The sequence below is a fragment of the Eupeodes corollae genome, chromosome 1 (genome assembly GCF_945859685.1).
Source record: "Eupeodes corollae chromosome 1, idEupCoro1.1, whole genome shotgun sequence".
Classification (NCBI taxonomy): Eukaryota; Metazoa; Arthropoda; class Insecta; order Diptera; family Syrphidae; genus Eupeodes; species Eupeodes corollae.
Genome location: NC_079147.1, coordinates 169,587,245 through 169,603,745, shown reverse-complemented (window position 1 = coordinate 169,603,745; position 16,501 = coordinate 169,587,245). Strand labels below are relative to the sequence as shown.

The following is a 16,501-nucleotide window of genomic DNA, read 5'->3' as shown; positions in this document are numbered from 1 at the left end:
AAGTTTCAATTTGACGTTTTCCTTTTTTGGCTAAAACCTGTGGCTGCCTGTTTTGCAGAATAGTTGGGCCAGTCCCATCCACATTCCAGATTCTGGACGGCGAAGTTATATTTTTCGTATAACTCTTCCAAAATGTCACAAAATGTATTTACATTTTGCTGATTGAAGCCCTTAGCTCTAATGACAGAAGTTCCCGTTGGTAGCCGAAAGCTTAATTCACTTTTATGTCTTTTTAAAAAGCCACTCAACCAGCTGCCTTATGGAGTAACGAAAACTTGTTCAAAATGTTATTTTTTTGGGCCATTTGGAAAGCTAAACTTTGTTCAGTTTCAGTTTCAGTTTCGTTTTATTTATATATTGACAAACAATTTAACAGATTTAGAAAAAAAATTCTTTACAATTTTAACATAAATAACAAATTTACAACGAGATTTTATGAAAAGAAAAATGATAAATAAACTTATTTAAGGGAAAACACTACAAGAAAAAATACTCTCATATCGCACGTAACCCAAAATTGTTATAAAATGAGTTTTTATTGTAAGTTTTAAATGAGATCAATTTCTAAAAAAGAACATCTCTCGAAAAAGTTGTCTTGACATTAGCTCTATTGTGGAATCTTGTAGTAGAATAACAACAAGGCAAATTAAGTATTAGTTTAAGGACTTTATTTTGACATGTCTGCATTTTTTTAATGTGAGTCTCAGCACAATCGAACCACCCTTTTATAAATTAATATTGTATTATGTATGCTTAGACGAGACTTCAAATTTATAAACGGATACAGAATTTTAATTAGTAAATTCGTTTTATAGATTGAGTTTGATATGTGAATTTGTAGTGTTTTTTTATATCAAATATAATGTCAAGATATTTACAATTTTCGGACAATACGATATTAGATGCATTAATATTAAGTGTGGTTTGTGGGGGAACACATTATTTTCTGCGTCGTGTGAACCAAATAGCCTGACATTTTTCGTCATTAACTTTAATTTTCCACTTATTGAAGTAACTAAGAAGTTTATCAAGGGTAAGTATTAAGTGCATCTTGAGTAAAAAAAACTTGATCCAAAGAGGGCAGTGTCGTCCGCGAACATGGAAATTTCAATATTTTCAAGCCTAGGAAGATCGGAAAAGAAAACGTTAAAAAAAAAACACAAAACAGATCCTTGAGGAACCAAATGAAATATCAAACAAAGAAGATTTCGCAAGTCCAGTTCTAACAAAACATTTTCGGGATATTCAAAAAATTCCTAATTATTTGGATAAGATATCGTGGAAAATTTAACAAAATTAGCTTAAAGATGAGTTCATCGTGCCAGACAGTGTAAAAGGCTTTTTCTATGTCTAACAAAACTAGACTTGTCGCATTTTTTAAAACAAGATTGTTCTTGACATATTTTTTAATTCTAATCAAAATTTTCGAACTCTAAAGCAGTATTAATATGAGCGCGACCAACGAACGACGAATCAATTACAAAATGTGAGTTTATATACGTTTGAAGACATATTTCCACACCAATTCTTAACAAAACGATAGCAATATAGTTTATTTTTGATTTATGATGCAAAATCTTACTATTCAATGACATATATTAATAAATTTAAGAAAACAAATTTATTCGTCGCGAATAAAATTGTAATTAATTCGAACTGTCAAACTTTATTCGCGTTCCACATTATCCACACTCACAAAGAATAAAATAATCGCGTGTACTTAACCTAAAAAATCATTCTTGTTTTGGTTTCGGCGGTGAATGGTGTTCGGCTGTGGCTCCTTGAAAAAATATTCGCGTCGAATTAAAAACTCTCATGTGAAAGAAATGTCAAAATCGACGAATATTTGTTCATTCGTTGGTCGTTGGTCGTGCTCATGTCAATAGTGCTTAAGAGTTTTTCCGTAACAATATTCGGTTACGTTATCACTTAAATGAGCGGACACTGTATGATTGCGGTTGAAAGTTTGAGCGAAGATATTTGCCGTAATATATATGAACATTATTTTGTTCCCTAAGAGGAGGAATAGCTGAACCTTTCATCTTAGATATTTTTGTTGCATTGTTGAACCCTTATCAAAACTCGATAGTAAATTATTCCACTTTTGATTAGGAAACACTAAAATTTCATTTAAAAAAAAAGTCCCCAAGAATCCGACGTGAGCTCTAGCGGCAGTTAAGAGAAACATGGAGATAGATTTAGTTTTTCACGTTTATCTCGAAAACTATTTGTCGTATCAAAAAATTTTGTTCCACAAAACTAAAGCTTATTAAATTGTTTTAAAAAACTGTGATGATTTTTTTTGTATCTATTATAGTTATTAAATAACTCTAGCGGCAATGAAGAGAAACATAAGTTTTTTTTTCGGTTTTTCGGTTTTATCTTAAAAACTATTTGTCGTATCAAAAAATGTTGTTCCACAAAACTAAAGCTCATTAAATTGTATTAAAAAACTGTGATGATTTTGTTCGTATATATTATAGTTAATAAAATAACTCTAGCGGCAATGAAGAGAAACATAAGGTTTTTTTTCGGTTTTTCGGGTTTATCTTAAAAACTATTTGTCGTATCAAAAAAATAATCTACAAAGCTTATTAAATTTCTTAAAGAAATATGATATTAATTTCTTTGTACTTGTTTTAGGTTGTAAGATTACTCTATAGACATTTAAGGAAAACATGTGTTTTTTAACACGAAAAGAAAGCTTATTAAATTTCCTAAAAAAATATGGTATGTATTTGTTCGTGTCTGTAATTGTCCACAAAAAAACTCTAGTATTCAATTCGTATGACCCTTCTTAATTCTGAAGCTCGTTGGCCCACTATTTGGCTCATTGTCTGCATGCCTAGAGAATAAGCATTGTAGTAAGTTACTTTATCATCTTCAACGATGCCACTCGCTGTTGTCATGATTTCATTTGTAACTGGAAATGGAGGATGACTTTGGAACCAATTTGATAGCTTTGCAATGACTGTATTATATCTTATTTTACGTGCCTCCCCAAAATCGTCATGTTGCTCACTAGTAGAAAAAAGAACGCCATTGAATTCTTCGAGGCGGCAACGATTTCTTTACTGATTGGTTAAATGATAATATGAAGAACAAAACCCTAAGCTTGAATAAAGGATTTACCAACTTATTACAACCAAGCTTTCTGTATATAAATAAGGCAAGGCTGTTTAGTATTGGAGACATGATGTTGGACGCACAACTAGATATAATGCTATGCCCTATTGCGATCCACTTCCTTTTTGTATTTTCAATGTTCGTTTTCTTTAGTGGTTTCCAGAAACGTGTTTAAAAAAATCATTAAATGTTTTCCTTACATGCCTATAGAGTTATTTTACAAACTAAAACAAGTACGAATAAATTAATATCATATTTCTTTGTAAAATTTAATGAACTTTAATTTTGTAGAACAACATTTTTTGATACTACAAATAGCTTTCGAGATAAACGTGAAAAACTGAAACAAACTCCGTGTTTCTCTGCCGCTGGAGCTCACGTCGGATTCTTAAGGACTTTTTTTTGGGGTCACCACTAGACATCAATTAGTAAGTGTGCCAAGTTTCAAAACTGTTGGAGTTTTTTGGGGTGAAAGTAAATTTTTTTGTACATTGACTTTACTATTTTCCGTTGAAATTATTTATCTACGGTAAATGTAATCGACATATTATATTTCTTTTCCGTTTATAACAATTTGTGTTCGTTCTCCTTTGTTACTCATCACTTTTGTTTTGTCCGCATTCATCTCGAGGCCAACCGTTTAGCAATTGCTATCTAATACCATTTGTTAGGTCCTGACATGATAGTGATAGTAAGACCATATCGTTTGAGAATTTTAGATTGTTGAGAAACCCTCCAATAATTTTCATTCCTAAAGATTCCCAATTTATTTTTCGAAATATACCCTAAAGGACCTCACAAAAAACTCTGGCGAGAATGGATTTCCTTGTCTTACAAACCCTATCAATATGAAACTGCCTTTCAAATAGCCATATTTTTGACCGTATAATATGCTTGAATGAAGTCGATGACTTTTCAATCACTTGATTTATTGTTTGGAGGTGGTCCTTTGTGCCAAAGCCTTTTCGGAAGTCGGCTTAGTGTCTGGTTTATTGCTCGTCTAGCTTATTTTGACAATTTATAAGGCTAAATAAACGTTTCGCAAAGACTTTATACGTCTCAGATATAAGACTAATGGGTCTGCAAGTATTTACATTCGCCGTGTCTTATTTTGTATCTATAAATTATATTTGATTTCTTCCATTGGTTAGGGGTCTCTAGTTAAACAGGTTTGTAAGGCTGAAAATGAGTCAACTCAAGATTTTAAGTACTATTGTAAGTTTAAGTACCCATTCTTTTCCGAAAAATAGTTCCTTTCCTACTTTGTTCATTGATTTCTTTTCTTCTATGATCATGTCGTTACACAATTTACTTTTACACTTCAAATGCACATAGTTCACTATTGTTCATCATAGATATTTTTTTTGTTTTTCAAATAATTAACCCTTAAAGAAAGGGAACGTGGTTTGTCAAGTAATGTGAAGAGCAAGTACCTGGTACATGTTTGGGTAAATAGCTTTATGGGATGGACCAGGTCATGAACATTCAACACCGAACACCTACTTCTGAGCACAATTTTCCTCACGATGGATGTATTAAAAGGTTTCTGAGACCTAAGATTGCACTATTAAGGTAATTTAAAATAAATTTAATTAAAGAGAAAAAATTTAATATTGAAAAATATTTTAATTTTGTTTTTTTTTTGAAAAAAAAAAAATTGGAGATGCACAAAACTAGTAAAAATAAGTTTTCAAAGTTTTAAATTAAAAATTTAAAACAAAAAATATAAAAATATAGACCAAAAGAGAAAAAAAGTTAGAAATTAAATTTAAAATAATGTTTATGAGATATATGTTGGATCGATACAAAAAGACGTTCTTTCCGCTATAGGGAAAGCTTAAATGCTTATAATAATCCGCTCTCCAATCGTTATGACCAAACCCACATTAAAATATTTTCTTGGAATGTCCTTGGAGTCTCATACTTAAAGTTATCATCGTTCAATAATTAAACTTATGTTAGTGCAATCAATTTGATATCAAATATTTGAAACTCACCGTTTCCTGTGAAGTGCATACAGGCGAATAAATAACCGAGTGTGTTTATTGTTAGCAGGTTCCTTGCCATCTTATATGTACGTTCGATAGTTTCCTTTTGTTTTTGACAATTTAATATTCTCATAAGAAGTACAAATTAATAAATTCACTCTAGAGCGCGTTTTAAAAACATTGTTTTCTCCATATTTGTATTAGAGCAAAATCATTGAACAGAAGAAAACTCGTACCATTATATACAACTCTTTTGAAAAAATGATAATATGTTGTTGATTGTCTTGAAGATCAAAGTTCAAGTTCTTCTATTTCCCTGCAAATTCAACTGAAACGAGAAAACAAAAATATTATATTAATTCTTTTTTAAATGTTTTCATAAAATGTAGCAATGTAAAATGCTTAAGGTATTGTAATAAGTGAAATAAGTTTGTTTAATATATTAGAATCTCCTGTGTATGCTTTTTTCACGAAATTTTTTCAGTATAATTCTGATTTTCCACAAGTCAGGTTAAAGAGTTAAATATGAAAAAAAAAAAATAACAAAATTCTCAAAACATCGAACTTGCAAGTTCCAAAGTCAAATTAAGACACTCACCTTGTAATTTTTAAATCCATTCGAATATAATAAGCTTATCAACTTCCCATAGAAAGTTATTGTAATCGGTCCGATTTATCGAAATGAAAATTTTTGCGTTTCTCGACGTTTCAAGGTCCCTAGAGTCGAAATAAAAGATTTTTACGTACGAAAACATTTTCAGTAATTAAAACCCAAGAAGTATATACATAAAACAAACAAGAACAAACAAAACTTGAAGCTAGAACTTTAGACTTTTTTAAGTTCTTCGTTTTGTATTATACCCCGGATCTTAGTTTATTTACCTTTCTGAATGGTTTTAAAAAACCTGCACTGATTCATTGGACAAAATTCAATAAATACGTTAGTTATATGATGTTTTTTGTTTTGGGTAAGTTTACACTGAAGGCAAAATGTATAGACTCAGAGGGAGGCTTTTATGTAAACTGCTTGTAGTGAATGTTGCATGGTAATCCCATGAAACCTCTTCGATGGTTAAAGTTAATGTGCAACGGTTCTAAATATATTTCAATATCTGGTAAATCCCCATCCATCAAAGCAGAAATCCTACGAAATATTTTGGGATTTTGTCCACGAACACGTGTTCATCGAAGTGGAACGATCTTTTTTTGTGGTATGGTTCCACACATTTTTTTATTAGCTTCATCAATGGATGGAGTCAGTAAACATTACTCCATTTCATTATTTAATGAAACACCTTTTTTCTGAGTGCATACATTTTTCACAAAATTTAGTTGAATTTGATCATAAATGTAGTTTTTGTCAAACTATTTTTTAATTCCTTAATTATTTACGAAAAATTGATAGCTCGATGAATTGAAGTTGTTCCAACATTTGTTGGATTGGCAATGAGAGTACCTATGTATGTATGTATCAACGTTAAATAATTATATTAATTTTTGTTACAACGGTACAATAAACATTGTCTAATAACCTACCAATCAACAAGCAAGTTCCATTTCCTGTTGCAGACTTACTTGCTACCCAAAACCACTGAACCCATTCGCCCCTTCTACATAACAGTGGAATAGCTAAATGGAACATAGTATTTTTTTAATGCTGAAAAGAAGTAAGATTCATATTGTGCAGTTCAAATACCTGTTCGTTTCTATCAGACCATGAAGCTCATTATAAGATCCGAAAAGGTACGTGTCGTGGCGGCAAAAAGTTATAGTTATACGAGTAGATATATTTTTTAGAGTTGCCTTTAGTCGTATTTAAATTCGGTATATATTTTTAAGTATCTGTATGATTTGCATCCATATCCAATTCATTATTTTATTTCCAAATAAAATGATGTTTGTTATGAAGTAATTATTTATGTTTTATTCCGAATATGTACATTTGTAATACCAAGACATATTACTGTGTACTGACACATTAAAAAATTTAAAAGCACTTAACTAAATCTACGTTTTAGTTGTATTTGTATTTTTTTGTATTTGTTGTTAGAAGCTAGAGGATTATTTTATTTTAAAAAGCTAACATTGATTTTTATGCAATCTATTTTTTCTGAGCTAAGCAAATTAAATATATGTATTTATGTACATATTACTCTTGAATTCCACTTATCATGTGTATGATTTTATTTTCACTTCAGACTTGAATACAAAAAACTGTTAACACGACGACGCACGGAGGCTCATTTGCAATTTCGCAACCGTACACATTAACTGAAAGGTAGCTACTCTTGAATTACCAATTTTGTAACAAGTTTTAATTATTTTCTCTCTCTCAGCCATTTCTGTGTGCGAGTCGTTTTAGAGATACAGGAACTACAGTTTTTATGCCGAATGCGAAAGACTGCTTAGAGAAACTATACTTTGACAATAAATAATAATAATTATTCTTGGAGGATTTTTTAAATCTCTGCTGGAGGCAATACCCGTGAAAAGAGCTTTAGGTTGCACAGGCAGGGATTTAACCGAAGACCTCTAAACAAATTCAATATTAATGAAAAGAACGTAAGAAGATTCGACTGTTCGATTCAAACCGGTACAGTAAACACTGCCGCTTGAACACCCGAAATTTCTCCATCTGGGAAGGGGCAACGTTGAACCACGCAGGATAACCATAAACGATCATCGGCCGTATGAGGGCCATTGCCTTCACTCTGGGGTCCAGCCGACTGCTGTAAAACGATCGTTTCTTCAGATCGAAGGCTCCTTTGGCCATGATGCATCATTTATATGTCTGTCGAAATATAAATACTGAGATACCGAGGTACTTCACTACACTTTTGCTCGTTAAGGTCAACCATGACCATCTTGCGCAAATTCTTGCACTTATTCCTCGCGGCCCTAGCCAACAAAGTCCGAAACAGAATTGTCTCCGACTTACATAAATTTATTTTCAGTTTCCAGTAGTCACAATATCGTCGGCGTACGTAATTGCCTTAGTTAGACTAGATATCAGATCGCTGGAGTAAATGCTGAAGATAATCAGTCAATGCACCGCTCCCTGTTGAAGATAATATTTAACTAACAATGTTGTGGTCACTTTTGACAGCATATCATAAAATATAACAGCAATGGTTGCCTATGGAAAGCCAGCTCAGTTTTATATAAAGTCTTTCTTACCATACATTGTCAAAAGTCTTTTTAAAATCAACCAAAATAGCACCAGTGCATTGTTGTTTTGATTTATTCCACTGGATATCAGAAACGAGTTTAGACACAGCATGAACTGTGTCATGACCTGCCTTGAGCCCTAACTGTTTATCCGGAATTATTTTTTTGTCCGCACTCCACTTAGTCAGAGTCCTATTGACGATCTTCTCGAAAACTTTGCTGATGCTCGCAAGATGACTTATCGACCGAAGATTTAACGGGTTGGAGTTGTCTTTTCCCTTTTTCAGGAGAGGTTGAACCACAGCGGATTTCCAATGCACTTGATAACTATGAAGATATTGAAGAGTGTGGTATAAATGTATGTAATTGGGCGTCCATCGGTAAATGTCTTAGTACAACGTTTGATATACCATCGACACTTGCTGAGTCTGACTTTTTGAGTTAAATATGAGCTGAAGCTTAGTCTTCGTCACTCACAAAGGAGTTGGTTCCGTTTGCTCGGCGTTTATGGCATTTGACAAGGAATCGTCATTGAACCGTATGAAACCGCGATTCTCAGATCGCCATTATTTTTTCCAGGTCGTGGTTGGGGCTAATGTTTGTATTCAGCTTGTACACTTGCTGGAAAGCAGATCCCGCTGCCCCCACTTTTCATTATTAGTATAGATATATAGTTGTTTTTGCTGAATCTGTGGTCCCAATACTTGTTAATTGATAACCTGTAGTTATCCTTAATCAATAGATTGACGACTTCAGTGTCCTAACTTCCAAGTCGTGTGGGTCTGTAAATCGTCTGTACAAGTTCTTGGGTCTTGTCAGTAAGCCACTGTAGGTGTCTATTTAGTCCCGTTCTTTGTATTTCAGTATTGTCCTTTCCATCGTTTGTTACTTATTTATGCTGGCGCTGAGTATTTGATGGATAAAAATATTAATCTGGTATAATTGATTCTTTATCACAAAATTTAGTTTGTTTTATTGTCAACGAACAGTAATTATAGTTAATTAAATAATATCCTGTTAATGTAATATTTCTTTGATCACAATTTTACCAAATTACTTCTTTCTTGAATCGTTGTTAAATTATTGTATGTTGAGTAACATGAATTAATAATAATACAATTTTTACATTTCTTGAGATTTTTCGTATTTACATATTCGTCTATTTCTACAATTATTTCTTCTTTTTTGTTAATTTCCAAATGATTGGTGTTTGGTATTGATTTTATAATTTGTAGTTCTGTGGTATTTTTATAGCGAATATTAGTATTATATAAGTAATTTTAATATTCCATAGTTAGTTTACAATAGTGAAAAATATGAATATGAACGATATCGCTTTTAGCTTTTTGGTGTTTCTGTTATATTCATAATTGGTTTGATAGTATTTCTATCGTATTTAATTTCTTTGCATTTTTCACAATTATTTATTATAAGCTGGATATATTGCTGTGACTTTTGGACATAAATTCTATCTTTAAGTGCTTGATAAGTTCAGTTTATTCCACTATATCAAATATTTTCTAGCCTGCTTAGGAAATCAGCTCCAGTATTCTCTTTCCTTCTTAAATATTCAATATCAAAGCTGTGTTCTTGTAATTAGAGAATCCATCTTTGATTTCTTTGCGAAAATTATTTCCTTTGTATAAAGAATTTAAGAACTTTATTGGGGAATGATCAGTCAAGATTTCGAACTTACTGTTTTTCAGTTTTTGGTAACACAATTTTTTGAATGTCTTAAATTTGACTGGGATTAGGCATAATACCATCTTTGGTCAGAATATGTCCTACAAATTTAGTATCCTTCTACATAAAGCTACATTTATCGGCTTGCATTTTTAAGTTATCTGTAGATAGAATTTTGAAATTTTTTTCTAAAGATTTAAAGTGTTCACTTAGAGTTGTTGAATACACAAGATTATCCTCAATATAAACAACATAGATTACATTTATGCAATCCCTTAATATTTCATTAATTAAGCCCTGAAATGTTGCGGGAGCATTTTTTAAGCTAAATGGCATCCTTAAAAAACTCGTATAGACCATCTGGTGTGATAAAAGATGTTTTCTCCATATCTTCTTCTGCTACTAAAATTTAATGTTAACCATTTGCCAAATCAATTGAAGTGAAATACTGAGCTTTTCCTAACTTGTCCAATATGCTGTCATTATTGGGAAGGTGCTGTTTGTTATCAATTGTAATTTTGTTGAGTCTCCTGTAATTCAAAACGATCCTGAATTTGTCTACCCCAAAATTATATCTTTTTGTAGGTATGACAATAATAATGCTAGAATAAGTGATGACCAAGTTACAATCCAAATGTCTATTTCTAGCTCAGCACTATCAAATTATTATAATAGAACATCTAAAGATAATACCTACAATCAAAACGGAATGTGATTATTAGAAATGCTACAAATGTATGATAGTATTATTTTGAATGGATGCACGGAAGGTGTCACCAAAGGGCATTTTACTTTTGTTGGTGGCCAAGGCAAATCGGTGATTGATTACTGCATGGTAAATAACGGTTCCCTCTTATCAAATTGGAAGTTTTGAGTAAAACATTTTCTGATCATATGCCTTTAGTAATTGAATGGAAATCTTACATTGAACCAGAACAGAGATCACTTAACTTAATGCCCCAATTAAAATGGAAAACCTCAAATTTAGCAATATATCGACACTATCTAGATGATTACCTTTCACACACCCCTCCAACTAATTTGTCAACTTCCGCACTCACAACTCAATTAACAGAATCCATAAGATGTTCTGCAATTAACCCCACTCCAACAACAACGAAGTCTTTTGGATCAAAAATGGTTGAATACAGAATGTCTTAAAGCCATAAAAAAATTATTCGCACTATTGAAAGCTTTCCGCAGATGTTCTTGTGATCAAATTCGAAAATGGTACATAAAAGCGAATGAGAAATATAAGAAAATCTACTTCATTAAGAAAACCAATTTTAAATCCATGCAAGCCCAATGACTCAGTCAAATCAAAAACACAAAACAGTTCTGGAAAATAGCAAAAGAAATTAACGGTTCACACAACTCTATAGGCTTAAGTGTTTCTGCCGATGATCTATCTGAATATTTCAAAAATCTTCTTCAAATCAAACAAAAACTACTTTCTCATACGCACAGCCGCTTGTTTGTGATGATATATTGGACGCAGTTATATCAGTCAATGAAATACAAATTGTTCTTCAAAGAGCCAAGGACGGAAACGCCCCAGGTGAAGATGGGATACCCTACGAATATTCTAAAAATGCAACCCCTTCCTTTTATAACCATCTACATACATACACTTTTTAAAAAATCGATAATTTTTCTAATACATAAGAAAAGTGATCTTTATGCAGTTGAAAACTACCGAGGCATATCCTTCATGAATGTCATTGTGAAGATATTTTGTGGTGTTCTCATTAACAGGCTTGTAAATTGGGTGGATGTAAGCAACATTCTTACGGAGGTTCAAGCAGGCTTTAAAAAGAACTATTTGACTGTTGACCACATATTTACTTTAACATCAATAGTAAAAGCATTTCAAGCTAGAAACAAAAAAGTATACACATTTGTGTTGATTTTAAAGCTGCATTTGATTTAGTGAATCGAAATGATTTATTTTTTTAACTTTCAAAACTTGCAGTGTCGACACAATTCATCCAAATAATCTGGAATGGCAAAACTTATTCAAAACCATTTAAATTACTTACTGGGATATAAAGCAGGGATGTCTACTCAGTGCTGTTCTATTTGCTCTTTTTATTAATGATATACGAGTAGCTACGTATATTCCAGGAGGTATCCGAATTGCGAGTATTGTAATAAATGTTTTACTCTACGGTGATGACCTTCTTTTGTTATCCGAATCTGCAGAAAACCTACAATTGATGGTAAATTGTCTTACGGACTATTGTGTCAAGTGGGGTCTAGTCATTAACACAGACAAAACGAAAGTAATGGTGTTTTCGCGTTTTTAGAGTGAAGTTAGGAGCACCTGGATACTCAATGGAAGTGGTTTAGAAATATCGAAAGAATACAAGTATTTGGTAGTTTTACTAAACCCAACCTTGGGTTATAGCAATTAACTTGTAGAAAAAGCAAAAACCTTCACAAAGCTTAATTAATGTTACTTCGAAGAATATTTTCTCTAACGATCACATAAAACTTTCAACAAAATATAATATTTTCAATGCAGTCGTGAAATCTTCGCTTTGTTATGCGGCACAAATATGGAGTTTGCAAAAAATTGAAAAGTTTCAAAGAAATTTCTTAAAGAAAATATTCAATATTCCCTTTAAGAAAGGGAAACTATTCAATTTATTTGGAAACATTCCTGCCAAAACCTTTTACTTTAAGTCTAAAGCTACAGGCTGATTATTTCATTAAAGTGCTTGGTCTACGGGAAACTCTGTTATGTAATATAATGATGCTCTACGAAATTCGGAATAAGGACTGGTGATTGAGGACATTGTTGCTTCCTGTGGAGAAGTTGTGCAGCTCAACCTCAACTATATTGTTTAGATGAAAACGAAGTTCTACAAAATCATCTAAAAATTTGAAGAATATAATCGAAATCAGATGATTGAAAATGCCCGGCAATTGGAGAGCAGACAACTGCTTTATAAAAATTTATAATTATTACTTGCAATAAATGAATATTTGAATTGAAATTGAAAAAAAAATTAATAATAATTACACCCTGAGCTTCCATATCCCTTAGTTGTTTTCTTACTTCTGTCTCATGCTGAGGTGCAAACCTATACAGTTTAGAATTAATCCACTCATTTGTTGTGGTTAACTTATCACCATCTTTATAAAACAATTGTATATATTTATATATAAACTTAGTTGAACCTTGTTTTATATCGCCGTTTAAATGATCTAATTTAATATTTTCAAAATGATTATGCTCTAACATATTAACTTCATTGGCAATAATTTTCTTATTTAAAATGGAATGCGTTCGTTATTATTCAAAACTATTTCTTCATTAATGATATCTATTAGTCTCACATTTGTATCTATCGAATCCATTCCTAATAAGAATCCATATGGCCTTTCTAACTTCATTTCATCCCATCTTATCCCACCATTAATTTCCTGTTTAAATTCATCAGGACATTTTGTTTTAACATATTGATTTTTATTTAAACTTTACCTTCTATTGTATTTATATCGGCTTCACCTCCCATGTTTTCATATAAATGGTTCGGATTTTTGAATTTAGGAGACTAACTGTAGAGCCAGTATCTAATAGAGTTGTAAAATGTGTTTGATTAAATGTCAGTTTTACATATATTTTATTTTTCTCCGAGGCTAATTGATAAAAATGTGTCATCAGTGCTTGAAGCATCTACTGACATGTACATATGTTTAGTTTGCTGTGAATTATTTTGTCTTGTATCTGTGTTATTATCATTTCTATACTGTCGACTTTGATAATTATTGTACTGTCTACTTTGATTATTTTGTTGTCTATTTTGGTTATTATTATTACTAATGTAATTATTATTGTAATGACTATATGAATTAGTTTGCCTGTTATTGTTGTTGTACTTCCTGGTCTGGTTATTGTTTTGGATCGATTTAGTGTTAACATTGTTGTTATTATTACTTTGACCTAAAATAATTCAAATTAAATTGATCTTTGATTTTTGTTATGTCTCCTAAAATATATAGTTATTTAAAATTTTTGAAAGCAATGTTTCTGCCGTTAATTCTTTAATTTTTATAATCACCACACTGCTTAAATTATTCACTACATTACAAGAACTAGAACAATATATTGAACATTCTGTAATATCATCTTCAATCTTTCTTATTTTATCACTTAAGTCTTAAACTGAATTTTTTTTTAACATATTGATCTCTTGGACAATTTGCATCTCGGTGTTTTAGTCCTGGTAGTGCAGCGTGAGCCGAGTCTTTATTTCATCCCAAGATGTAGGTGGTGATATCCTTAGGAAGTTCTTTGCCGCCCCAGTTATCTTCTCATCTGAGATGACAGCAAAAACCTTCCCGGACTGGGCTGCTGGGTATTCTCCAAAAATCCGGTTCATTGCCGCGATGAACGATGGAAATGTTCCTTTAGTGCCATGAAGGGTTTGTGTAAATTTCAAATCTCTCTGAATCTTCCTTCTTATGGACTCTGATGGTGCGTTCTATCTACTAACCAACTCGGTCTACAGCGCCAAACATCTCTCTCCGTATCTGTTGGAGTTGCCATTATTCTCCACTTATCAACAAGTTCTTGTCTTTTCGATAATTTCTTGTACAGAATGTACATATGTATGTAGGTTTCTTTTTTTTAGAGTAGTGGGGTTGCGGATGGTTAAAAAGCAACACTTTATTATTTTGTTTTTAATAGGGTGAAGTTATGGACGTCGCGTTGTTTGGAAATAGAATTAATTCGCTTTCTTTTGACTACCAGTAGGGGTGAGGACAAAGATAAAACACTTTACTTTAGTACGTTTTTTCGCGATCACTAAATTTTACTTTGAAAACTTCGTATCAACTTTCGATTCAATTTATATTATGAATTATAAACTTATTTATGTTGAGTAATATTGATTTGACATTGGAGTAAAGCAACGGAAGGGAGGTGTTTATTTACCTGGCCATGAAAGTGGTTGCAATTTATTAATATTGTCTTGATTAATAGACTCAACACTTTTCTTGGTAGGGTCAATATACGTTACTCGCGTTCGTGAAGTCTGCAAACATTTGAAACATGTTTGCTCTTCATTCAATCCTTATCAATGAGCTCATATTCATAGGCAGCGCACCCATTATGATCTAAATTGCGCCAGGTCAGGCAACAAAGAATAAAGATGATCTACCCTTTTGCTTTTGTCCTTTATCTGGCTTTGTAGTCCTGTTAGTTGACCTTGAATACTCAACAACAAGGCTACAACCGTTCCACTTACTTCAGCGTTTTAACTGGCCTGTTTTTGTTCTATTTGTTGGATCTTAGGACAACCCCTATGACTAGCTGTGTGCCCTTGGTTTCCACACAGAACACACTGGAGCTGGGCTAAATTCTCATTCCCCAGCTTACATTATCCCTTTATGTAGGTTTCAGAGCACTTGACGCAGCGCAACGGCATATTGCAGATGGCTCTGGCATGGCTGAACCTCTGGCACTTCGTACATTATAGAATGTCGTCGTTTCTTTTTAATACTTCCAACGCATAGATTTATAGTCGAGGCGTGTAATTACCTCAGATTCTCAATTATAGTTTGGAGTGCTAATGTTAAAAGGAACAGTGGTAGCCTATAACCCCCTCCTCTGGACTCAGCGGCGTCTTTAGGCATGGGCCCGGTGGGCCAGGGCCAGGATAGAACAATTTTGTTTCCTTTCTTTTTCTTTCTCTCTGTTCAATGGAAGAAATGACTATGTTCTTTGTCTGTCGCTCTACTAATCGTCACAGTGCCAGCTGGATTGAGAGATCGAGTTTGAATTTGAAGTGAAAGATAGCAAGATTTCGACTAAACTGAAGGAGTTCGGTCGAGTCGAATGAAGTTTATTTAGGACGTACTTCACACTTATTAAAAAAATAATAAAGTACATTTTGAAAGAAAAGAAAAGTTTGGAGAAAAAAGTGTAACAAAAAGAAAAAACTTAGTAACAAATACAAACAAATTAAGAAAAGTGTAACACTTTTGTTACACTTGTAACATTGTGGCGACGCTGCACAGTGCTCATCTGCTTATGTCAGTGTTGGCTTGGGTAAGGTTTCATAAAAGAAAAAAATATACAAAATATGTAACTCGAATATATCCTAACGAAACCATTGGGTCACCTAACAATGGAAATTATTTGGGATGCCTGGAACTTTTAGGTGAATTTGATTCATTCATCGCAGATCATTTAAATAATGTGGGAACTCCTATTTATCAGCAAATATTTGCAACAAATTCATTGACATAATAGGAAAACAAGTCATATCGAAAATTTCACGTGAAATGAGATCGGCAAAATATTTTTCCCTAAGTGTTGACAGTACACCCGACCTTTCTCATATCGATGTGTTGACTTTTGTAATGCGGTAGGTTAAAAATTGTGTTCCCATCAAAAGGTTCTTAAAATGTATACCTATTTAAGAGCATAAATCTGAATATTTTGCTGAATATTTTGCTTGACATTTCTGGAAAATCATGATATTTCAAAAGAGGATTGTAAAGGTCAAAGCTATGAAAATGCGTCT

At 32.4% G+C, this 16,501-nt stretch overlaps 1 protein-coding gene across 5 annotated transcripts in view; it reads right to left on the bottom strand.

The window, feature by feature from the left end:
* Nucleotides 1-16,501, bottom strand: part of LOC129954106 (hemicentin-2) — a 125,576-nt gene that overhangs the window by 103,946 nt on the left and 5,129 nt on the right. For 4 of the 5 annotated variants that reach the window (XM_056067785.1, XM_056067787.1, XM_056067788.1 and 1 more), the window contains exon 2: nucleotides 5,124-5,442. In XM_056067785.1, coding sequence (XP_055923760.1) covers nucleotides 5,124-5,247 — 124 coding nt within the window. In that variant the 5' untranslated portion in view covers nucleotides 5,248-5,442. Of the gene's footprint in view, nucleotides 1-5,123; nucleotides 5,443-6,810; nucleotides 6,873-16,501 lie in introns of those variants that run through there. The other variant, XM_056067786.1, reaches the window with a different exon arrangement.